General features: G+C 34.9%; 1 protein-coding gene across 1 annotated transcript; it reads left to right on the forward strand.

Moving 5' to 3' along the window:
- Positions 1-26,607, forward strand: LOC143253465 (cadherin-like and PC-esterase domain-containing protein 1). The gene is made up of 12 exons (XM_076507432.1): positions 1-117; positions 1,486-1,571; positions 1,985-2,014; positions 2,326-2,515; positions 3,879-4,059; positions 4,756-4,879; positions 10,621-10,757; positions 13,299-13,519; positions 15,376-15,477; positions 16,160-16,247; positions 20,584-20,730; positions 24,462-26,607. The coding sequence occupies exons 2-12, from the start codon at positions 1,511-1,513 to the stop codon at positions 24,591-24,593; spliced, it is 1,413 nt and encodes a 470-aa protein (XP_076363547.1). The 5' UTR covers positions 1-117; positions 1,486-1,510; the 3' UTR covers positions 24,594-26,607.
- The last annotated feature ends 690 nt before the right edge of the window (positions 26,608-27,297 follow it).

Here is a 27,297-nt window from a genome sequence, read left to right on the forward strand (position 1 = left end):
CTTGAGGCATGGAACTGCAGATTTGCACGATCTCCTGTTGAGATTGGAACTTTACTACAATCGCCATCTTTTAGATCAACAATTCTCTGACGACGAGATAAAGAGCAGTATATCTTGGTAAATCCATTTTAAAGTATTAACAATGTTTCCTAATCACTCTAACACTTGATAACATTCCATCTTTTTCAGTAATTATTTTAAAGTGTTAACAACGTTTTCTAATCACTCTAACTCTTAATAATATTCCATCTTTGTCAGTAATCTTCTACCTTAATCTTTTAATTAAATATATTTTAACCGTTCATGCATCAAAGTGAATTCTTTTCACATAACATTGACAAATATTAGAGCATTATTGTGTCTGATAAATAGTTCTCAGGTTACCTAGCTAAAGTATTAAACAATATTGTATACAATAAATAGTTTTCATTTTAACTTGTTAAATACATCAATAATATTATATCTCTTGCATAATTTTCACGTTACTTTAGTCAGGACTTTAATAGTATTGTCGTTAATCAGTAGTTCTCACGTTACCTTGGTAAGGACAAGTTCATGACGAAGTTACCACCTGATCTACGAGACTGCAGCTAACAGTTTCCACGTATACCACCAACATAGTTCATCAGTTTCTTTTTCTTTTCTTTTTTTCTTTCCTTTCTCTTCCCAGCTACTTCCGGGCACGGTCTGGGTAGATTATCCGGCGCCCAGGCCGTGAAAGTGGGTTTTCTCGGGGTACTCCCGTTTCCCCCCACAGCAAGATCTCTGGCATCGGACCTGTAGGTCCCAGCCTCATTCTGAAAAGGGCCGTTTACCTAGTCACAGGGTATCTAATCAATCATAGTAAATTTTAAAAATCAATTCGCCAGCCGCCAGTGTACTCGGTCCTCGAGCCAAGGTCTGGCTCACTTCACTTTCTCTGCTCTCGTCCAGTTCTCCCGTCCTTCCTCTCACTCACAAATACCCCACTCCATTTTTGAAATATTAAAAAATAAAGTAAAAATTCCACGGATATTTTAAAAATTTATCATGTAAGGGTACGAAGAGGAACTACAACGTTCCTGAACACCCCAGTTGGAGAGAGAACTCTTCTGATTTCTCTCTCTCTAAACTAAACCCCTGCCACGTTAGTTTGCGTTTTTGGTAAGGACTTTAAGAGTATTGTAGCTAACAAATATTTCTCATGTTACGATAATATAAGAAACTGGTAAATTAGTTTCACTCAATTAAAACTTTGATAAGGATACAGCTATCAGATACAGCTTACAAACTACCACTGGGTAGGAATAGTCGTTTGATGTGAAAATATAATTTTCTCAAACCTCTCAGCCTCTGTGAAATTAATTATTTCTATATTTTACCAAAAAAGCCACCAAAATTGTCCAAATACAACTTTTGTTCACTATTATCTGTTTAGTTACGATCCAACTTCTATTCTTGCAAGCTGGGACGTCATTATCATTCCTACTAATCTGTTTGTTATAGGAGGGGGGTGAACCTGTCGTCCCTAATGGAACAGCCGCCAGAGCACCAAGAGCCATATGATCGGAAAATTTTTGACATTTACGAAGGTAAGTAAAGAAAGACGTCTAAAAACACAGCGATCACAGTTTAGCTATTTCGTACAATATTGAGGTGTGTATTTAGAGTTAGCTTTTATATTGTTCTAGTTTAATGCTTTTCGCCGTGAGTTCATCTGTGTGTGTGTGTGTGTGTATATATATATAATATATACATGACGTAAGTAGATGTTATTGTAGTATATGTCTTCTGAATTCACTAGTCAAGGAGTAAAAATTATTTGTTTTATTTTCAGGAATATGAGCATTGTTTAACAATGGTAAACGAAATCTTAAGATAGGTATATAACTGATGAGAATTTTGGTTTTTAAAAAAGTCATATTGAGTTTACTTGAATAACGAAAGAAGGTAAATTCCGACAGACCGACAGGTTTATAGTAAAACCTTTCTTTTTCTGTCATAGGTCAGTTTTTCAACAGAAAATGCAGCAACAGTAAGTTTGATGAGTATATTACATAATTACTTAATATTGCATCCTTATTCGGACGATTCCGTTACATCCTGAGATCTGTAATAAGTTCTGAGGTATAACCATATTCATCAGATCTGTAATGGGTTATGTAATATTACCACATTCGTCAAATCTATAAAAGATTTCCTATCTGTTAACATCTATGGATTGTTTTTATAAAACCCCTAAATAGCTATTGGATTGCATGTTTGTTATTGTTCTAAAAGCAACTGTTTGTAGATGTCAACGTTAATATATTTAGTCCTAACAAGTTCTATTTATTTTCACTGTAGACCCTATAAACATGCCATACATATCTCAATTAATGACGTCACCTACGCTGACCATTACGCCCTCTTTTTCTTTTCTCACGACGGAATATTTTACGAACGTCTCTTACGAGCAGCTAATGGTGAAAGTGTGGGCATTCGGCCAAAACTGTCAGACAGAAGTTCGAATAGATGACAAATACGGACCTTCCAGGTTTGTATAATTTTCGAAGTGGTTTCAGCAGTTAATCAATAGTTAGTGTGATATTATATCGTATTTTTTACTGTGCTTATACTACAGGTTGTAATGAGTTTGTTTATTTGTTTTGCATTTCGCGCAAAGCTACACGAGGGTTATCTGCGCTAGTCGTCCTTCATTTTGCACTGTAACACTAGAGGGAAGGCAGATAGCCATCACCACCCACTGCCAACTCATGGATATTCTTTTAACAACGAATAGTGGAATTGACTGTCACGTTACAACTCTCCTACGGCTTAAAGGGCGAGCATGTTTGGTGTGACGGGGATTCGAACTCGTGATCCTCAGATTAAGAGTCGGGTTCTTAACCATCTGGCCATCCTTGGCTGGTTCTAATGAGAAGAATAATCATAATTGCAAATTAACTACACACCACAGCAGAAAAGGCCTTTCGTTCAATACCCCAGTCCATCATGTTGGAATATAACAAAAAGGTTTGGTCAAAAACGTATTTACATTTATAGTATTTCGATTAAGCTACTAAAATTTCTAAAAAATTATATATTAGCAAGACTGATTCAATATATATATTGGAATACTTCAATATCATTTCATTACATTTTTAAAATGTCCTTCAAGAGTCAAGGGGTGCCTTTACACTACAATGTATTGAATATTAAAAATAAGTTCAAACTGCAAGTTCCAATAAGGTCGGCTTTCGACATGTCTTTTCGAGACAACCTTTCTTTTCATATGTTTTTAAGTGAAATACACTATCCTCGAGTCTCCATAATAGCTAGTACTAAGATCTACCTCCTGAAAGTCAATTAAGTATATATCAATGAAGACACATTCTCAGCATCATTAATTAACCAGTTACCAACATCCTGTGATTCTGATATTACATTTTTATGTTTAGCTTTCAACTGATGTTTATTTGTTTCCGTTATAGGCCTACTAATTACACCCTTTGTTTAATATTTATGTTTCTGTTATAGGCCTATTAATTACACCCTTTGTTTAATATTTATACGTTTCCGTTGTAGGCCTACTAATTACACCCTTTGTTTAATATTTATGTTTCTGTTATAGGCCTATTAATTACACCCTTTGTTTAATATTTATACGTTTCCGTTGTAGGCCTACTAATTACACCCTTTGTTTAATGTTTCTGTTTCTGTTATAGGCCTACTAATTACACCCTTTGTTTAATGTTTATGTTTCTGTCATAGGTCTACTAATTACACCCTTTGTTTAATGTTTATGTTTCTGTTATAGGCCTACTAATTACACCCTTTGATTAATCTTTATATGTGTTTCCGTTATAGGCCTAATAAATGCATCCTTTGGTTAATGTTCATATATGTTTCTGTTATAGGCCTACTAATTACACCCTTGGATTAGGTCCTAACAAGATCTCGTTCCTGGTCGTGGACATTTCTCATACGGAGCCATGGGTGGTCAATACGTACACGTTATTGATCTATCGACTGGCGATCACACATAATGAAACACCTTTCAATCCGATCCTTCAACACAAAGTGTGTAGTCTGAAGCAGGTTCGTGCTTAAGGTTCCGTATCGATGATTTTGTCACCTTCGGAATGTTTGCTTTTAATCAACAGATAATTTAGCTAATCTAAAAATCCATACGTCCTAGGCCTCAACTTCTCAAGCGTGATTTCAATATAGGACTGTATTTAATAAAAGCTTGACTTTTAAATTATAAAATTTCAATGGAAAAAAGAAACTGCTTTGCGTTTTATCACTATTTTTTACTAATTTTGTGCATCCCAATTCCTTGTTATACAGTTAGGCCCTAATAAGGCTCATAGCGATATATACTATGTCATTATCATATAGAAAAGTTACAATAAAACCTATTGCGAAGAATTTCATCTCATTTTCATTACAAAAAACATAATAAGACGTATTGCGATGGAGACCATGTCATTACCATATAGAAAGGCCATAGCAAGCCATATTTAAATAAATTACGTGTTATTATTATATGAAAAGGGACACTACCCGATGAATTCCATCCAATTATCATTGAGGATTAAGTGATATCACGGGTTCGAATTCTAGCTAAGTTCAGTTTTTATTTCTTCTGAAGCTAAGTTACTCTCAACTTATGATAGTTACTGTTCAATTAGTTCATATACAATCACTAACTTAAGTAAAAACAAAATGTTGATGAGTCACCATTAGTTACATGTACTAATGTTATGTATTTTTATGTTCGTTTATCCACAGGAGTGTGATCTTCAAGTTTTTCCCAACGAACCTTGCGGGCTTCAGGAAGAGCTTGCCTCGAACTGGATTACATATAAGGATCAAATAGCAAATTTTCCGTCTTGTGACGTCGGTGACGCCCCAGGTAGGTAATAAAAATATGTAAAATATCCCTCTTATTAAAATTATTGAATCCTCTGTTTCAAATAGAAGAGATGTACAAAAAATACCTCTAATTATATGCCAATTTTCCACGTGAACATGCGACACTACAATTGGTTAGTCATACCGATGACATCATAAACATTCTTTCAGTCTGTGACATCACAATGAAGCACATATCCCATAATGACCAAATCTTACAGTCTAAAATACTCGCCCTTCTCGGAAGGACAATTGATGGTTGTGTTTAATTTTTAATCTAATTTTTCTATTACTTGTTTCAAAACTGAATAAGAATAAAGGCGACATCTGTCTTGTTGTTCACTAACAGCGTTACGATATGTAGTATGAAAACGTGTTCCCCTTTTTTTGTTCCCAGTACTAATTTTATTTTATAAGCCAGGCCAACCGTTTGTTTATTCACACACAACATTATAACTATGCATACAATTCTTTTGTATGTGAGGTTAAATATATAATGTATTAGTAGATGTAATATATAACTAAAGAAGCCTATCTATTCTGATGCTAATAAAAAATACAGTTTCCGGGTCCAACCGACCTTCCACCTCATGCAAGCGTTCTACGAAGTACACGAACTTTAATTGTATTGCACACAATAAGTATTATAACTTAAGCCTTACTCTTTTCACATAATCTATTTTATTGCAGGTGACATAATTGTATTTTATAGGTTAAGCCAGTTGATGCCAGTCAACAACTAGGTTTCCTATTGTCAAGTTTAAGGATGCCAGTCAACGGCTAAGTTGTCTGTTGCCAATCTTTAAAGATGAACATCAACATCTAGGATTTCTAATGCCAGTCTTTAAGAATGCCAGTCAACAACTAGGTTTTCTATTGTCAATCTTTAAATACAACAGTAAACAACTAGGTTTTCTATCGTCAATCTTTAAATACAACAGTAAACAACTAGGTTTTCTATCGTCAATCTTTAAGGATGCCAGTCAACAACTAGGTTTTCTATTGTCAATCTTTAAATACAACAGTAAACAACTAGGTTTTCTATTGTCAATCTTTAAATGCAACAGTAAACAACTAGGTTTCTATCGTCAATCTTTAAATACAACAGTAAACAACTAGGTTTTCCATCGTCAATCTTTAAGGATGCCAATCAACAACTAGGTTTTGTATTGTCAATTTCAGTAAATAAAGTTATTAAATTTAACCGGTGGCCCAGGGAAAAGCTTGCTAGCTTACAACTCTAAAATTTACGGTTTGATACTTTGTGGCGACAGCTAAGATAAGCTCATTTTACAGCTTTTTATTTAACAACAAGTACTCCGGTGAGACTGCGGCAAGTCTTTAGATTTACAACGCTGAAATCAAGGGTTTGATTTCTTTTGGTGGACATAGCAGATAGCTCGATATGGTTTTGCTATAATAAACACACACACATTCATTTAACAATAAGAAAACCGTTTTACTGCTTTTGGATAATTATTAAAATCTAGAAAAATAAAATTCGTCGAAAGACACTTCTCTTCATGTGTTCAAAGAACCAATCAAAAGTAAGAAGACAGATTACTCTATGTTATATATTATATTCTAGCTTCAAAAGTAGTTAAAGCGTGACATTTCATTGCGGGAGATCTCTTGGGGAAAAGTGGTTTTGTGTTATTTTTCAGTGATATCGATTCACCCTGTAAACCCTTACAATATAACTCATTTGGTGTAAATATTATACACAATTTATTTTATTCATTAATCACATAAATATTCAGAACACATCTTTTCTCATTGTAAATAGACTGAACGCTCAAACAAACTATTTACACACCCATGACAACATCAAACTTTTGAGGTTATTTTTATATGATACCAATGAATAGCTTCTGGCTAAAATCTATCAACAGAATTGCACACGAGTTTGTTTAGTGTGAGGTCACGTCTAAATGGTGAAAGAATTTAAGTTCGAATCGCAAAACTTTGCTGTTGGTCTTTTAAACTGACTGTTGCATAATGAAGGAGAATCATATTTCTAACTTAAAATGTAAAAGTATTGATATTATTGGCTCGTTATTCTGTAGAACGTTTAAGTACAGTTTACTCTCCTACTGAATATTTGTTGTGGATATTAATCTGTTCAATGCCGTAGATGAAATAACTTGTCCAAGTCGATCGGTAACACAGTGCCACGAACGAGTTAATTCGTTCTCAATAATACCTAAATTGGACGCTAGATGTCAGCACCATAGATGCATTTGACCTACTTACAAATTGTTTCACTTTTGATCCAAAATGGCGTCACGGAAAAAGGTACAAAATTAAGAAGCATTAGAGTTGTATTTTGAACTTGGTTTGGAGTTTGAAGATAGCAGTGGCGATTCAGAAGATTCGTATTTTGAAGATTCTTTGAAAAATACGGAAATACAAGGTTCAGATGTTATTGACGATGATGATAACTGGCCATCAACCAGCACTGGTAAACGGACGATAACACCAGGGAGTTGTATTGACCCCTGCTTCAAAACATTTCACACGAAAGGGAATTATTAAATGTGTCATGTATTTCAATACCCAAACATGACATTTTGTGCATTATTGTTTCATGTTCTGCACATATTTCTTCATTTTGTGTACTACTATAAGTTTGGCTTAGAGAAAAAATAGTATTTGTTGCTTATTTCCTTTGTTTTAAAAATTACTCAATTTTGCTTTTAAAAAAAACCGGCATAGGAGCTGCCGTAGCAGCTGAAATACTTGGCAGTCAAAAGGTTAACGACCACAGATTGATTGAATGTATGGATTGACAGGTAGATCGAAAACACCGTACAAGTCTTGTTCTAATTATCAGTCATTATTCCAGTTGTTTTTATAACCACTGTACACGTCTTGCTCTAATTATCTGTAATTACTCTAGTTGTTTCATAAACACTTTACAAGTCTTACGTTAATTACCTGACATTATTCTAGTTGTTTTTATAACCACTGTACACGTCTTGCTCTAATTATCTGTAATTACTCTAGTTGTTTCATAAACACTTTATAAGTCTTACGTTAATTACCTGACATTATTCTACTTGTTTTTATAAACACTGTACACGTCTTGCTCTAATTACGTGTCATTATTCCAATTGTTTCATCAACATTGTACACATCTTGCGCTAATAATCTGTCATTATTCTAGTTGTTTTATAATCACTGTACAAGTCTTGCTCTAATTACACTATGTAACACAAATGTTGTTCCTGGATAGTATGTATTATTTCTTAATTGCTTATTTCGTAAAAGTATAGAAAATGGCCATTATTCCCTTCAAACTTTGCTTTTGTGACCTGGATAATGAAATTTAGAAATTAACCTATTTTCTGTGTAAAAATAGGCAAATTTGCACATTGTCATTTACATAAGGTCTGAATAAAACAACATATGAATCAAGATTTACGTGTATTTATACTAAGGTTATGCAAAAATGTTTAGAAGTGACTAGTTTTTCGAGATTTGCGACTGTAATATAAATCACTTTCACGTATCAGTCCCCAAATATAGTCTCCCACTTTTCCATTTACTTCAGGCATGAGTAATTGGGAAGTCACCCTTTCTGCCCAGGAACAAGAAAAAGTAAAAATTTTGTTATGTAGTGTAATTGATCTGAGTTGATTTCATATTTATGGGTATATAATCACAATGAAAACAGACTAGTTTCTTTCCATAGGGTATATGTTTTTAATGTTACATATGATGGTGAAAAGTTGAAAGTAACTCGTGTGAATTAAAAAAAATAATTGATAAAGCCGCCTTACCTTTCTAACAGAATCGCGCGATTTCCCGTGACTGGGAGCCGATGACGTTGCAACCATATTTTCAGCTGAGTATTTAAATGTTGATCTATATCTTCATAATAAAATGTGGCTTCTGAAAAATTCTCTTCCAATAATTTTGTTTTCAAAAACGACCCTGCGTGTGCCATTCTGTCAGCCAAACAGCCTTTTTGTTTGCCCGTGCATTCTGGATCCACGTGCGATCGCTTCGTGAAATAGCACTCACATCATCGAGCTCTGACGTCAGCAGACCCCTAACCGTGATAAGGCCTATTCTACATGAATTTCTTCTGTGTGTGTGACGTTAAATGTATGATGTATTAATTGACGTATAATTAATAATCTATAACTAAATAGGCCTATATATTCTAACGCTATATTCTAAAATTACCAAAAAATGTCAAGTCTGTGTGGAATTATAACCACGTAAAACACAATAACGATAAAATGAATGGTTCAGCTAGCTGATGATAGACGTGCACATCAACAAAAGTTGTCGTGTTGCGCACTTTCATGTGAGGGAAGTGTGACCAACACAGTGAACTCGGCGGACAAACAAACAGAGAAATCTTGAGTTTTTTATATAAATTCCACCATAAAAAGATTTACTAAGTTTCAAATAGCTGTAGCAATAATAACCTGAGAATTTTCATTTAAAATTTACTTACCTTCCTGCTTTAGTGATACATAATGCTTTTATACCTAGTTTTATGTTAACAAAGTATAGAAACGAAATTTATTCAAGTCATTTAATATAAAGAATGGTTGAGAAAGATATTACTTAATGTACAAAATATGAAATTAATCATCAACTAATAAAACAAAATATCAAATCAGACAAACCAGAATTAGTATAGCTGCTAACAACTGTTACATCAGACAAACCAGGAATTAGTATCAGCTGCTAACAACTGTTACATCAGACAAAGCAGAATTAGTATCAGCTGCTAACAACTGTTACATCAGACAGAGCAGAATTAGTATCAGTTAGTAACAATAATTGTCACATCAGACAAACCTGGAAGTAGAATCAGTTGGTAACAATAACTGTCACATTGGACAAATCAGCTGGTAATAACAACTGTCATATCTGACAAACCTGGAAGTAGATCATCAGTGGACAAACCTGGAATCAACTGGCAATAACTGTCACATTGGACAAATCAGCATAACAACTGGACAAACCTGGAAGTAGAATCAGTTGGTAGCAATTACTGTCACATTGGACAAACCTGGAAGTAGAATCAACTGGTAACAATAACTGTTACATCTGACAAACTAGCTGGTAACAACAACTGTTACATTGGGCAAACCTGTAACTAGCCTTAGCTATTAAACCTTATCACCTGTATAAATGTACAGAGTTTTAGGTATACCACCTATTTCAGTAAACCCCATCTGCGTAATTGTATAAAGTTTCAAGTATACCACCAGTTTCAGTACATTTCACATAAGTAAATATGCAGTTTCATTTGTACTACTGTGTAAATATGCGTAGTTTCAGGTATATTACCTATTTCAGTAAACTTCAACTGTAAAAGTGTGGTTTGTTAACTTGACTTTCTCAAAGTAAACAGTAATAATTTATTTGTTCACTTTATCTTTTCACAAGATTTCATTTTTTGAATGTTTAGTCAGGCTACTTTTAGTTGTTCAGTGAACACCATTACAATGTTAAATAAATAACTGCGTATAACTGAAAGAGAAAGCCTCTATATTTTGTGTTCCATTTCAATAAACTCAACACGTGTATACAATGACTACCAGTAACATAAAAACAATTTTGGAATGGAAGGTGAAGATCATAAATACTTCAGTATGTATTTTGGTTATTCTTATTGGTGGATAACTTTTCTTAACGTATGTTTATTGGTGAGTATTTTTATAGACATATTCGTATATGTGGATTACTTTTTATGAACATGTGCTTATTGGTTGTTAGGCCGATGGATTCTTCCGTGCGGGTCTTGTAGTAGCCGCCATTCCTGTTTCTGGAGAGAAGCACTGTGGAACCCCTTTCGGTGTCGTCATGTAACATTATCACAGGATCTCTTATCTCAGTGTCTTGCTAAGAAGAAGGTAGGAGTAATTTTTCTTGTTATTATGACAAGACTTCAAAATATCTTGTGGCACGAAAAGCATATTGAGTAGTTATAATTGCAAAACAAGTGGTCGAATCGATGTAAGTAACAGTTTACTTTCGTATTTATGAACAGTTAAGCTTAATTAAAATAAACCCAATTTTCCCCTTTATGTTTTTGTGTTTTAGTCTGTTGTAATGCACAAGAGTTTAGGGCAAATATTCCTAGACAAAGATGAATTTGTGGCAATGTTAAACTGCCCTAATAAACCTTTAAACACTTATAATTTACCAGTTGATAACAACATCGATAACCTAGATTAATTAGGCTTAACTATTAATTATTGTAAAGCATTAATAACTGTTCTAATTCTTTAAAAATATTTTTAGAGAAAGCAAGTAACAGCTGATTTTGTGTATGTGTGTGCGTACGTGGCATTGCATTGAAATTTCTTATTGCCGATTTAGATAATGGTTACATATGACTATAAAACAACCAGATGTTCAGCACATGTATCTCGTGTATAATTAGATGCTTATTAATATATAATTTTAATACATTTGAAAAGAGCTTAATAAAAGTAATGCCTGAAGAATTTGGTTTGGTTTGTTTAAATTTCGCGTAAAGGTACTCGAGGGCTATCTGCATTATTCATCCCTAATGTAACAGTGTAAGACTAGAGGGATGGCATCTAGTCATCACTACCTACCGCCAACTGTTGGGCTACTCTTTTACCAACGAATAGTGGGATTGACTGTCACATTATAACGCCACTACGGCTGAAAGGGTGAGCATGTTCGGTGTGACGGGGATTCGAACCCACGACCCTCAGATAACGAGTCGAGTGCCTTAACTACCTGGCTGTACCGGGCCTTGTGAATGAAGAAATGTCTTTTTTAATGGAACTTTGGATGTACGAGAATAAATTTGTATCTCTTACTGGATTGGTCTTTGTTGTTTTCTGTGTAAAGCCAATAAATAACAGATTTTTTACTTGTTAAATAGTACCTTTTTCGACAAGGTGATAAGTTATCAGAAACATTTACATCTAAACTATTATAATTATATAAATTATTTTTCTTTTTTTATATTTTTCTCTCTCTTTTGTTTTACATAATATCTTTATTAAATACGTATGTACAATATAAAGAGTAAAATCTCAGTTTAAATGCCGAAGACTGACGAAGCATTGAAAATCAGTAGGCCTAACATCTGAATATGTAATCAACCAGATCATCTAAGGTATTACAGTTTATTTTTCTTCCACAGTGCCTTAATTTGTCCATTTCAAATTTCAAATCACACCTAAATTTTATCAATTAAAATCTTTGACGAGAAGTTATTTTTTTTAGTTAATAAAACAACTCGTCAGCTAGGCTGAATACATACGTAATTTGCATGGTGCTTTATCAATAAATGTTAAAAGTAAACGTAAAGTTGGTTTAAATACGGTTGTTTGATAATGAAGACAGTTGATTAAACACAAAACGTTTATTTACAAGGTTGGAACGTTTCGGAACAGACTAATTCCATTTTTAGCAACATGATTATTAACTGAACTCTTATATTATAATCACTAGTTTACTTAGTTATTAAGCGAAGTGCTGAACAGAAGGATAAAACGAAAATTGTAGAAACATTGATTTCTAAGTGTGAAAATTTAAAACAGTTTCAGATCTAAAGAGCTTTGTATGTCATGAGCTGTAAGTAAACTTCCTTTAAAGGAAGTTTAGAGTTCAAGGTGTGAAGGTCCTGTGGTAAGGACACAGAAATCGTTAAATAAGATGTTATGACCTGTGGTTTCATAATGTGTAGGAAGTGATATGCAGCTGGTTTAAGTAGTGGAAGGTTGGCTATGTTAGACACTCCTAAATGTTTACAGACTCTAGTTTTCAAAGGGCGTTTTGTTTTATCAATGTAAGTGACCTTACAGTCACTAAATTTGTTTTATCAATGTAAGTGACCTTACAGTAACTAAATTTGTTTTATCAATGTAAGTGACCTTACAGTAACTAAATTTGTTTTATCAATGTAAGTGACCTTACAGTAACTAAATTTGTTTTATCAATGTAAGTGACCTTACAGTAACTAAATTTGTTTTATTAATGTAAGTGACCTTACAGTAACTAAATTTATTTTATCAATGTACGTGACCTTAAAATCACTAAATTTCATTTCCCCATCATAAATGCGGTGGTTAGTTATGCGTATTAACAGTTTTACTAATAAAGCAGAGAACAACGTTTTGACCTTCCTAGGTCATCTTCAGGTTCTTAACCATACCAGCCGTTCTGAGATATATTTTTACTTCAAGTGGATTTCTCCTCATCACGTAATACTGTGGTTACTTAGAAATATAAGACACATTGGTCGTACATGTTTTACGTACTGGTTATTTTAGACTTTACGTAACCTATTATTTCATCAAAATGTTTGACAAATTAGATTTACCTTCAATCTGTTTTATTAAGAGAAAATCACTTTAAATGCATATCTTCTAATCGACCTGTGACTTTTTCTTGGGTCTCTTTTTTTCTAGTTGTTGTTCATTGGGGATTCCACCAATAGGGGGATTATGCATTACGTTATGGAACGAGTTAACGGAACTTTGACTGAGTGGGACAAGACTCACGACATCCGGGTCTACAACAACTTGAACAACGGCCAAACAAGTGTCAGTTTTGCTTATTATCCTCAGTTCTGGCTTCCAACCAATCAAAGGCCGGTATTCGATAAAAGTGTTTATCAACTTTTACAACGGTAAGTAACCAGTTCGTGTAATATGGACAACGTTGTTCACGGTGAAACCAAGCAATGATATTTGATATTATGATAAAAACTTTATGTAACTATCAACGTTTAAAGATGTTTTACGAAAGATTCATTGAAACTTGACGATAAAATATTCAAGTTAACAAATGTGTGAAGAAAGTAGCTTCCTTTATAAATTAACAATTAGTTACCATCCAAGAGATCGTAGATATAATTTAGCCCTGCCAAAATAAAACATACATCTGTATTTAATTAATAGGAAACATAACATGATCTTATTCACTGAGCTTTCATTCACAGCTCTCTATCTCCGCTAATATCTGTTGGAAATACGAACAAACAATAACCGTTAATTTCTCAGTGAAGCAGGTTTAACAGAAGTTGTGAAAAGCTACATTATTAAATTTGAACGTAGACCTGGTTTAAGTGGTGGAAGATTGGATATGTTAGACACTCCTAAATGTTTACAGACTCTAGTTTTCAAAGGGCGTTTTATTTTATCAATGTGACCTCACAGTCACGAAATTTGTTTTATCAATGTAAGAGGGTATGTGGAACGAGCACTGTCGATAACATAAGTGGTCGAGGAAGAAACCTAAATATCCTCAAGGGTGATGTTAAACATCTTTACTAGAAGGAGGATAGTCGAGGACAGATCTTAACAAATTAGCTGTTAATACAGGTGTTAACGTTACCTCGGGAACAGTAACATATGGTAGCAAAAGTTGTCTCAATGGACGTATATCTGTAAAACAAGAGACTGGAATGGGGGTTGAACTACAAATAATTGAACAAGAAACGCTGGATACATGTGTTATTTACAAATAAATCAGAATTACAAAATCAATTAGAGTCGCAGAGAAAAAGGATATCTTAGTCCAGGAAAGGATAACACTATCATTGTTAGAGAGAAAAGAACGGTATTGTAGAGTAGAAAAGGATAAACAGTAACACAGTCCAGGAAGGATAAAGAGTAACACAGTCCAGGAAGGATAAACAGTAACACAGTCCAGGAAGGATAACTTTGTCATATTCATTATACTACATCTTGAGAGAAGCATGTTGAGGTATCAGTAAGCGTCTGAAGCTACGTTTCAGCCAACACCAAACTGATGGCACCCTGACTGTTCACAAGCACAGGCAATTCCTTGTTCATGCCATTCCCCCAGAAAAATAAATGATCAAGCAGGGACTCAGCTTCCAGCAATACAACGATACTGAGCACACAGAAGATAAGTGTAACAATAGATGACTGATAGTATTGGACTGCCCTTCTCAAAGTACTCATAGGGATTTTAGTTCCCTCCCACCATGAGCCAGCCTACAGAAAAATATGTCTTAAACCAATATTCTATTCATAATTTTCGGAAATTTTTGAGGTTCTATGGCAAAAATATTAAAAATTCACATTTTTGCTAAGAAAAATGGCAACCAATGCACAAAGTCATACCATTAAAGTGACAGGGCTAGATCTGAAAACTCCTTACTTTTCATATGGTCAGTGAACAAGACTAAGATAACCAATAAATCTGTTTATTTTGACCCAGGAAGATTTTAATCTTCTCTCTCAAGAACCAATCAGAGTATCAACTAACACTGAGACTGTAGAGGTGTATTAATGATAGTAAAAAGTAAAGTAACTGTAACACTAATACTGTAATATGGACTACAGTAGGTGGGAAATAACGTAGTTATAAAGTAAGTTGTATGAGAATAAAAGTATGGATATAAATATACACTTGATTTATTTTATTAGTTCATACTCTTAGTTGAATCTTATGTTTTCAGATATTACTCCAGCTTATTATTAAATAAGTACTTGTTGATTGATTCCCTTCTTATAGCTCAAGACCTTTGGAAAACAACACCAACACCATCGTGATTGTAGGTGGTGTCCACTGGTTAGCCACCCAGCACCTACACACGCTCTTGCGAACTTTAAGAGGGTAAGTGGGTTTCGGATCTGGATTATTCAACAAACCAAGGGTTTATTAAAGAGTCATGATGACTCATAACTCTTAATTATAAAGATTTAATCCTTCATATATATAACGTTAAAGCCCCCCAAGTGGCACAGTGGTATGTCTGTAGACTTACAATGCTAGAAACTGGGTTTCAATACCTGTGGTGAACAGAGCTGATAGCCCATTGTGTAGCTTTGTGCTTCGCTATAAACAAAACTAAACAAATTGTAAAGTTAAAAATGTGAGTCTTCTTGGAAAAACGGTTGATGAACAAAACAGAAATCAAATGGACACATATATAGGTCAGGGTATGGACACATATATAGGTCGGGGTATGGATACATAAATAGGTCAGGGTATGGACACATATATAGGTCAGGGTATAAATTTAAACATTGCCCCTTTAACTTTGATCACTAATCATTTTTCTGTTTATTTTAAATTTATGTCAATATACACACACCGCAGTACTAATATTTAACTTTAATTTGTTATATATATAGCAAGACCAGCTGAAACTATTTCTCTTGATGTTTGACGTCACAGTAAAATGGAAGATATAGTCTTACATCATTTCTCCTGAAGGAGAATATCACAGATTGTAATTAAAGTGCTTGTTCTTCTAATCACTAAGTTTTTCGTATTTTTTCCCCATTAAATTCAGAGAACAACTACAGGGAATCCGGCTAGTGATAAAAACACTCGGAGCAGGGTTTCACCAACCAGTGGACGAAATCCACAGTCTTTCCATGGTAAGTAGTAGCAGGGAGATGTGTCAGTAGCCTTTCCATGGTTAGTAGTGGCAAAGGATGCCAATAGTCTTTCCTTCATAAGTAGTAGCAGAGGATGTCAGTAGCCTTTCCACGGTGAGTAATGGCAGGGGAAGTCAGTAGCCTTTCCACGGTGAGTAGTGGCAGGGGATTTCAGTAACCTTTTCATGAAAAGTAGTGGCAGGGGATGTCAGTAGCTTTTCCATGATTAGTTGTGCCAGGGGATGCCAATAGCCTTTTCATGGTTAGTATCAGCAGGGAGATGTGTTAGTAGCCTTTCCATGGTAAGCAGAGATGCCAACCATTACGATTTTGATGTATACATTACGACTATACGTTCATACAGACAAATATTACGACTTGTTGCAACTCCCAAATTATTATATATTATATAGGCCTATACAATAAAGTGATAAATTGTTCCCCCAGGGCTTAAAAGGAGTGAAAAGAAAATTTCTAGTGAGACACAAATAAATTTTGATAATAAATAAAAGACATAGTCCAAATGGCCACATGCGATAATCATGTTTGTGCCTGAAATAATAAAAAAATATTTGTATCTTCGACGTCTGCCAATAGTTTGAGTGCAGTGCTTCACCATGGTTACGTCATCAGAGCTTGTCAGCCAATCAGCGCTCGTGTAGATTGGTATTTCTCGTTTTCTAAGAGGCATAGAAATACCTCTTAGAGAGCGTTCACAAGATGGAAAAAAAGAGGCTTCTTTCACCATATTGTCTTGTTTCTGGCAAATCTAAAAGGACTAAAACTGTGAATCAAAAATTTAGGAAAGAGTATAGTGCAAAATATCCGGTCATTGCATCGAAAATTAGTGACAGTCATGCGTTTTGTACAGTTTGTCACATCGATTTTTCTGTGGCGCATGAAGGGATAACCGATTGTTACAGACACACAAAATCGGCATCTCACCAACAAAAGGCTGAGGCGAAGACAAAAACGATGCAGATAACGACATTTATGAGTAAGAATTCAGAATATGAAACCATAAATGCAGAAGTGATGTTTACGCAATTCGTCGTTGCTCATAATTTACCCCTAGCTGAAGCCAATCATGCAGGACATCTATTCAGAAATGTTTCCAGACTCTGATATAGTGAAAAAATATGGCTGTGCTATAACCAAAACTACAGCCATTGTACAAATGTTGGGTTGTGAAGATGACAAAATGATTTCAAGCACACTTACTAACAGTGTTTACAGTTTAGCCACAGATGGATCCACAGACATGGATGACTCAAAACTGTATCCAGTGGTTGTACGATATCTTGACCCTTTGCTTGGAAAAATTGTTTGTTCTCTTTTGACAATGGTGGAATGGAAAGAAGCTTCAACGGGAGAGAATATTTTCAAGCTTTTGGACCACGATCTGACAAAAAGGAAAATTCCATGGGAAAACTGTCTTAGTTTTTTCAGACAATGCCTCAGTTATGTCTGGTATAGGTAAAGGTGTAATGGGACACATCTCAAGACGACAGCCTAGCATTTACTTCATGGGCTGTGCCTGTCACCTCATGAATATTGCTGCCCAGAAAACTGCCCTGCCCAGTTTCTGATATATTGATAGACATCTACTATTTTCTGGACAAAAGTGCTAGCAGAAAACAACATTTCAAAGAGTTTCAAGGATTGTATGACAAAGAAACAAGAAAAATTCTACAACTTGTAAACACAAGATGGCTATCACTTGGGATGTGCCTCAACAGAATATTGGACATGTGGAAGCCATTGAAGAAGTATTTCCACTGTGAAAAGGAAAAACTAGATTCAGAAGGATCTAAACATGCAGCTCAGTCAGGCAGCAAGACTTTAACAGTCAGGAATATCCTCTCAGCCACACGGGGACACGGTCAAGACACCCTCCCAGCCACACAGGGACACAGTCAAGACATCCTCTCAGCCACACAGGGACACAAGACAATAGTCTCCAAAGGCAGACAAAGAAACATTTGATATAACTCAATATATGTTTAGGCAGTCTGACCTTGAACTAAAGAAGAGACAATCAATGAAAAAAAGAAGAAAACGAAAGCTAGCAAGGAAGTAACCAAGAAAAGTTATGCGCAGAGCAAGTTAGATAAGTTAACAGTTTTCTTGGACAACAAAATGAACTTGTTATTTTCTCTTTTTTCTTCAGTCTGCAATTCCTCTATTTGAGCAAGCCAATCTGATATTGCAAAGAGAAGAACCTTGTATACACATTATGCATAGAACTCTGATTACACAAGTTAAAAATATACTTGTCAGATACATCAAGCCAGAGTATCTTGAAGGCAACATCACTGAACTTGACTACAACAATGAATCCTTACACAAATCTGATGAGGCAGTTTCTATTGGAAATGTGGCCAAGGAATACATTGTTAAATATGAAAAGGACCTGGACCTGATCAGCTTCTACACCAGTGTTAAGAAATACTGTATTGCAGCTACAAATTACATGATGAAACATTTCCCTCTAAATGATGAACTTCTGATTCACGCAGAGGTTGCTGATCCAAAACTGAAAGTCAGCAAAGATTTCTCTTCTCTACGCTTCTTCACAGACAGGTATCCTGTCCTTGTCAATACACATGAGCACGACAATATTGACAAGTTGGAAGGGCAATATTTGAACTATCAGAATGATACTTTCTCAGAAACTGTCCTTCAGTTGAATGTTGACAAGTTTTGGGTTCAGCTGTCTATAGTTAAGGATGGAAGTGGCAACCAGAAGTATGACATTCTGTGTAGGGTTATGCTTGGAGTTCTTACAATCTTCCATTCTAATGCTGACAGTGAAAGGATATTTAGTTTAGTGACTAAAAACAAAAGCAAGTTCAGACTAAACTTGAGCACCTCAGTTTTAAGCAGTATTATAACACACAAGATGTCTATGCAGTCAAATGGACAATGTTGTTATAGTTCCCAACCATCCAGAGACATTCTCATGAAAGTAAAGGCTGCAACAGCTGCAAAACTATTACAACAAGTGTCATAAACATGATATAAACTAGTCCTTACACAAAGGCTTTTTCTGCTTACTGTTTGTGCATGTTCAATGTTGTTTTACCAGTATGTTTGTTACTCTGAACTAAGTAAAAGACATAATTTCAAAAGAATTTTTTTTATTAAATAAACAAAACACAGTCATAAATGAGTAATCTATAGCAATAATAAATAATAATATAATAATAAACAGCTTAGAGACATTGGTCAGGCCTAGTAGCCGCAAATGATAAAGGCTACAATCATTACGCTCAGTCATTTGAAATAGTTGACATCTCTGGGTAAGTAATGGCAGGGATGCCAGTAGCCTTTCCATGTTTAGTAGTATCAGGGAATGTCAGTAACCCTTCCATGGTTAGTAGTAGCAGGGAGATGTGTCAGTAGCTTTTCCATAGAAAGTAGTTGCAAGGGATGTCAGTAACCTTTCCATGGAAAGTAGTTGCAAGGAATGTCAGTAACCTTTCCATAGTTAGTAGTAGCAGGGGATATCAGTTACCTTTCTATGGTAAGTAGTGGCAAAGGATGTCAATAACGTTTCCATAGTAAGTATATGCAAAGGATGTCAGTAGCCTTTCTGTGCTAAGTAGTGGCAGGGGGATGTGCCAGTAGCTTTTCCATCGTAAGTCGCCTTTCCATGTCAGAAGCCTTTCTAAGGTTAGTAGTGGCAGTGGGATGTTTGCTATTATTTTTTAGAAAACTTCGTGATCGAAATAGAGAATGCGACTTATCTGAGTGACAGTAAAATATGTTGAAGTTCACTTCTTGTCATCAACTTTATATTTTCCATTTAAATACAGCTCTGTCTTGTATGTCAACTCTCGTGCACGTGCATCTCCATCGCTAACAGATTACAATTTACCATTATTTATATTTAAAAAAGTAATTACTTATGACAGTCTCTTTGGATACAAAATCTCCAAGATATATGATTCATTTGAAATAATTTAAAAAATTAAACTTTGCTTTATAGTTAAAAATATGTTGTAATCAGGGGTTATCTTTGCCAATAGTGAGTACAAGATAACTAGAAGTTATTTAAGCAGTTTTGTCTTTTTTTTTTTTTTCGTTTACCAGTATATTTTTTGTTGTTTTTGTTTTCCTCTTTCAGAAATAGGTCCACTTCACCCATCTTAGTGACTCTACTTTTTTTGTTTTGAGAATTTCACTCCTGATGGAATTTAGGGTTTAGCTTATAAGAATTAATGTTTAAACAGAGAATGAATCGAGCTATGAGATAATCCTTATTAAAACGTCTAAAATTAAAATAATGTTTAACAACTTATTGGATTTTTCTGTTTTTTATCTCTCTCTTCAGGCAGAACACCAGAAACTTTTTTCTCACAATTTAGGCCTATCAGATTTTGCGAAACACTATAATTTCGAGGTAATCGATACGTTTAACGTTACTATTGCTCGTTATAAGGACTTTGTACAAGGTAAATGTGCCTGCCACTTTCATAAGGTATGTATGAGTTACTTCTTTGTTCGTGTTTCACTTTTCTAAGCAGCTTCTATCTATGTGGGCTTGGTGTAGCCCAGTGCTTAGCGTGCCCAGATTATGAATCCGAAAAAATATTCTCTTCTCTTTTGGGCCATGGGTGTGTTACAAGAGTGACGGTAAAATCCCACCAATCAGAAAGACAAGAACTATAGGTGGGTGCTGTTAATTGGTTCTCCTTCCTTTAGTCTATCATTTTAAAATCATTTGGTTATGCGCAAATGGTCCTTGTGAGGCTTAGTACGAAATTATGAAACAAATGGTTCATTTTTTGTTCTATATCTCAACTTAAGAGACGTTTTTTGGGTGTTATGAGGAAGTTTATGATTTTGAACAGTAACGCAATGTCTGTTATTTTAGTACTGACGATTTCTCTCTACCAGCAGAAGCCATGGATTTAAACATCATTCAGTTTTTTAGATACAGGATTTAAAGACTGAAACCACCACTTAGAGTTTAAAAAAATCCTCAGACTGGTATGACGAAAGATGTAAGATTAATTCTTCTGATTACAAGCTCGTGCCTGTCAGACTGGTATGACGAAAGATGTAAGATTAATTCTTCTAACTAACAGATTAGGTGGATCCAAAAACGTTAACCGTGGAATATACCTCACTGATGTTTCTGTCACCCTGGACGACACAGCATGGCTAGGTGTTTAAGGCACTCAACTCGTAATCTGAGGGTCGCGGGTTCGAATCCCTCTCACACCAATCATGCTTTCTCTTCAGCTTTGGGGACTATAATGTGACGGTCAACCCCACTATTCGTTGGTAAAAGAGTAGCCCAAGAGTTGGCGGTGGGTAGTGATAACTGGCTGCCTTCCCTCTAGTTTTACACAGTTAATTTAGGGACGGCTAGAGCAGATAGCTCTCGTGTAGCTTTGCGCGAATTTCAAAAAAACAAACAAACAATCTATCCTCCTTGTGGATAAGCAGTAAGCTTATGGGCTTGCATCGCCAGATATTGGCTCGGCATGGCCAAGCATGTTAAGGCATTCGCCTCGTAATCCGAGGGTCGCGGGTTCGAGTCCCATTCGAACCAAACGTGCTCGCCCTTTCAGCCGTGGGGGCGTTATAATGTTACGGTCAATCCCACTATTCGTTGGTAAAAGAGTAGCCCAAGAGTTGGCGGTGGGTGGTGATGACTAGCTGCCTTCCTTCTAGTCTTACACTGCTAAATTAGGGATCGCTAGCGCAGATAGCCCTCGAGTAGCTTTGCGCGAGATTCAAAAACAAAACAAGCATAACTAGAATCGAGTTCAGTTCCCCGAGTTAAACACAACAGGTAATAGAGTGTCTCTGTGCTCAGAAAAACAACCAAATAAACAGTCGATTTTCCTTGACTGGTACAATTATTATCTGATATTTTTATTAAATCTTGTTCTGTCTCCTCACAGGTCAAATTTAATTTTCCTTCTGGCTCCAAATTAAGATTCAACCTTACCCTTATGTACTTACAGTCCTAAAATCCGAGGTTGTATTCCCTGCGAACACAACATACAGTCTAAGTCTAATGCTGCTTTGTACTGAAAACAAACAATTTTATCCTCAAAATTAACGCAAAAATCTTCTTTCCTTAACTCATTTTAGTGAAATAAATAACTAGACATAAATTGTGCTTTCTTTAGTAGGCCCAACATGGCCAGGTGGGGTAAGGCGTTCGACTCGTAATCTGAGGGTTGCGGGTTCTAATACCAGTCGCACCAAACATGCTCGCCCTTTCAGCCATGGAGGCGTTATATTATGACGATCAATCCCACTATTCGTTGATAAAAGAGTAGCTCAAACGTTGGCAGTGGGTGGTGATGACTAACTGTCTTTTCTCTAGTTTTACACTGCTAAATTAGGGACGGCAAGCGCAGACAGCCCTTGTGTAGCTTTGCGCGAAATTCAAAAACAAACAAAAGTTTCTTAGGTATCTCCTTCTGGCGGACGTTTTTGATTGCAGCACATTACAACGCTCGTCAGTGGTTTGTTTCATGGTGTCGGCGCCCATCTTTTGTTTTTGTTTAGCTTCATATTAGAGATGTACTTTAATGACTAAATGAAACACATATAAGGATCCAGATAAAGTATTGATAAATTTCAAGTATCCTTGGAAAAGTCGGGCCTGAAATTTATAATTTTTGTTTAATTCAAACAAATAACTCATTTGAACGATAGTGTTAGTAGTTGTAAATGAATAAGCCTCTCTAATGAAATAAACAATTTTCGTGGTTATCTTGTGTTGAAGTTTGTGTGTTATTCAATAAAAGTTTCCATGAATCTCGTGTTGTACTCTTGTCTTTATAGGTGGACCTTCTGGGTTTTTCGTGGCTATTATCCTCGAGCTATATGTGTTAGGTGTGAAAATTGCGTACAGTCAATAGTGATGTGTGCCCGACGTCAGGTTTGTCAACTTAGTGTGGAATCTAAACCATCATTTGATAGAAGTTTATGTTTCTGCTTATAATTGGCTAACCGCTGAACCAGTTGTGACCAAATCTGATATATACCCTTAGGGTGCACTGGGGACTGGTTTATTGTGTCAGAGCTCAACTCTAAACCCTTTATGTCATTCATGAGTGTTTCTATTTCTCGCTCATAACTAAGAATCACTGAACCGATTGTCACCCAAACTCTCATAGACCCTTCTGTAAGTGTCATAACTAGTTCAGCATTCGTATCTTCCCCATTATGTCACCTTCTGGAGCCCCTGTATCTTACCAGTGCGTTAAATCATTAGGTCAGCAATTATTCAACTAAACACAGTCAATTTTGATTAAGTTAAAACAACTTATGAATAATCAATTTTATTCCATCGGCATTCAGAAAATTTATGTTTCTAGAATAGTTTAATACACCTTTGAATATATATAGTTCAGTACTGATGTGAGTTTCCAAGCCTCAACAACCATGTCTGCCTCACAATTAGAAGTCTGACTTACCTTCTTTAGGAATAGCATAACTAAACAACAATGTTGCTTAGGTAAAGTCAAATAAATAAATACAAAATTATGTTTAAGTGTTATCACATCTAATTCAACGTATAGAAAAGTCCTCTTTGGAAGATTTGTTTGATTCGGATATTAACGCAAGAATACCCACATGTAATAGTCGTTTCTAATTTTGACTTGATATAGACCACTAGGATGACAACTAGTTAACACCTCACCAACTCTTGGGCTATTCTAATCGAGTAATTGTATTTGACCGTCACTCTTATGACCTCAAAGCGTGGAACATGATTTTCTCAACGAGAGGCGAACTATGAATTTTAAGACTCGCTGTCCGGCGCGCTAAACGTTGGGCCCATCTTGTGTGTAAGCAGTGCCTTGCATCTTATGGCCACGCCTTCATTCCAATCATAAAATCTGGAAGACAAAACTTTAATCAGTACATTCAGCTTCCATTAAAAGTTATTATTTTTATTGCATTATCGTTATATGTGTGGATGCTTGCAATTTGTCTGTATTCTTCTGATGATTTGGGAGCTAATTATTATAAATATATATATATATATATGTATGATATTTATTGTTATTCCATTAACTATAGTCACAAATAGAGTAAAATATGCCAGTGATTTAAGAAATCAAATACACCTGAGTTGCTTAAGTAATTCTGTAAAACGTTTGCTATAAATTATAATATTAATTTTACTACCAATAAATTTATTTATACACCGAACTAAAAAAACCTTTGTTTTATTAGGTAGTTGAATTAGAGAAAGAAGTCAACCCGATGAAGAGACAGTCACGCTTTCATGTTGAGGGTGCGATCAACGCCATCTATAGTGAGATTTTACTGAGCAGACTTTGTAGCAATATTTTTACGAAACGGTAATGAGTATAAGATAAGATTGGATTAAAATGTCCGGTTGGCAGAAAACAATGTCATTACATATTGCTGCAAAATGCAAACGTGGTAATAGAAAGGTTTCATTAAACGTTTTGGTATCCTCACAGCTCCATTACCCGCCCTCAAATTCACCTGAAATTTATTACAAAACCTAATCTAGACTGACGTTTATTTTCTGGTACCAAGATCGTTTGCCAACTGGTCCCGTTGTTCATGTCTCTTCTCTACATACACATGTATTGGTGAAGCCAAACGACACCTTAAAGTACCAGCATATGAATACATTGAAAGAAAGGTTATAAACCCTCACAACTCGGCTGTCTATAACCACAATACAGAAACATCCAATTTCTCTCTCCATCTTTAAAATTTTCTCAACAGCTAAACACAATACTGGACTTCTTATAAAAGAAACATTATATATGAAAACTTTTCCTCATTCCTAAAATCTTCACTGGCTTTACTTCTTTCAACTTAACGAATTCATTTGTGCCACAGTTTCGTCTTATACTTGTATATACGTACATCGTATATCATACTTCTGTTGCAATTACAAATATTATTTGTTTATTTTCTGCCTCTATGTTACTAATAACGTGAGGTTTCCGAAACGTTTAATAAATTCTTCTATCATTATTTTATCATTGAATTACTATTTTTCCGAAAATTGGCCTGACAACAATATATAAATTATTAAGAGAAGAATAAATTAGTGAACAGTCATGGCCTTCGACTGGTTTACCGAGCTCGAGAATGTAAACTAATAAGACGAGGCAACGTCCAACAACACTATATACGAACGTTACGGTAGTATAGAAGTGTTGTGCTTCATTGAGTAATAGATTAATGCGAGATTAAAAGTTGAACATGGTAATTATTAGTGTACGTTGTTATATTAATATAACTCAATTTGTAGAATAGTGTTAGCGGATTATGATTCGAGTTTCTGCTGCATATTTCCTAATATGGAATCACCAGTCAGCACACAGCTGAAAAGCTTCTTGTCATCTTACCAAAAAGCGTCATCTAGTGTTTGTATTTGTAAATACCTGATTCTTAGACAGATACCAATCAAATTGTAACAATCTTTCGTGGAACATACCCATCCTTATCTATATTGTTTAAAGAAGAACTGAGATAGTGTTCATAATATTTCGTCTTTGGAACGGCCTGACATATGTCTAAAAAATTATCCTATTTTTAAATTTTACCACCAGGGGCGCTATATTTTCCTATTTTCGAAAAATTACTTTTATTTAAAATTAAAAATTCTCTAGAGCTGTAAATAGATTGTTATTTAATGTGAAATGCGCATTTTATTTTCGCTTAAAAAGTAATTTAAGTTATTTATGTTGTTTATGTTTTCTAATAAAGCTAAAATACCCCCATAAAAAATCCGGCGTCAGTAGTAATTTTTGTATAAGACATTATTTTGTTACATTTGTATACCTCTGCTCTATGTAACGTTTCGGATTGTTTAAAAGCTAAGAAAACATAAAACTTTACACAGATAAAACACAAAGTTCTCACTTATTGCCATGATAACGTAAACATACACAGAGCTACCATAAGCTTGAATTACCTCAATAAAATAGAAGTTTCCTAAATTATATGCTCGACCTTTCAGCCGTAGTGATATTATAATGTTATTGTTAATTCCACTATTCGTTGATAAAAAAGAGACCAAAAGTTAGAGGTGTATGATGTGAACTAACTGCTTTCCTTTTATTGTTTCAAAACTAAAGACGGCTAGTGCAGATAGCATTCAGATTTAACAAACAAACTTAACTCATAAAACTTTCAGTTCAGTGAAATCTGAACACTCAAAAGAAATCAACAGAGAAAATAATAATAATGTAATAAAGAGTCGCCAGCTGGAGTCCAACCCACAAATTGTACACATTTGGAAATTTCCTTATTTTCTTCTCTGCTATCTTGAAATTCGATGTTGTGTTTCACTACTGTATAATTTTTTAAATCATTGTATTTTTATTAAAATAAAAAGTTACAAGAAACTTAAAACATGGTGTACTTTGTAAATGTTGTTGCTACTTCGAACTCAGTCAAAGAACATTATGTTACCAAAACGTTTACAATGTCCCAGTTTAAGGCTTAACGTTTATTGAACTAATAGTAGTTTTCATAGTTTGACAGAAATTCACCAAACTGCAGTACTTTACTAAACATATTCCATCAGTGTTTCTAATAAAAGAACTATTATTTATTAGAACTTATTACGACATGAATATATGAAAACATTGAAAATTGTAACACAAATAACCTCATTGATACTTGAAAGAAAGAAAGTTTTTGTTTGTTATACCTTACGATGTGCTGTTTTGTTCTACATTGAAGCATTATATTATGTTTAAAGAAACGTAACTGACAATCATGCCTTTGAATTAAATTAAAGTAAGCAGTCTCATTCTCACGTGACCTTAATGGCACAGTTGTATCTCTGCGTGTTAGTAGTCGACTTTCTATACCCCTGATGAGAAGAGCCTTTGTGCCTAACTAGAAACAAACATCCTCACGCCCTCACATAAACACCGCTATGGAAAGGACGCCTCGTAAGATAACTAACATTTGTTTTTACTTTTCGCGAACCGTATTTTTCCTTCCTACGTTTTTGGATTACATTTTTCACTTAATTAATTTCATTAGATAATGATAAGTTCTAATATTGTAT

Source organism: Tachypleus tridentatus, chromosome 6 (genome assembly GCF_004210375.1).
Source record: "Tachypleus tridentatus isolate NWPU-2018 chromosome 6, ASM421037v1, whole genome shotgun sequence".
Lineage (NCBI taxonomy): Eukaryota > Metazoa > Arthropoda > Merostomata > Xiphosura > Limulidae > Tachypleus > Tachypleus tridentatus.

Excerpts from the sequence above, each read along its gene's own strand:
- LOC143253465 (XM_076507432.1), top strand. The coding sequence starts at position 1,511 with ATGGAACAGCCGCCAGAGCACCAAGAGCCATATGATCGGAAAATTTTT. Across the intron at positions 2,015-2,325 it reads CAACAGAAAATGCAGCAACA|ACCCTATAAACATGCCATAC; the intron begins GTAAGTTTGATG and ends TTTTCACTGTAG. Across the intron at positions 4,880-10,620 it reads TGACGTCGGTGACGCCCCAG|GCCGATGGATTCTTCCGTGC; the intron begins GTAGGTAATAAA and ends ATTGGTTGTTAG.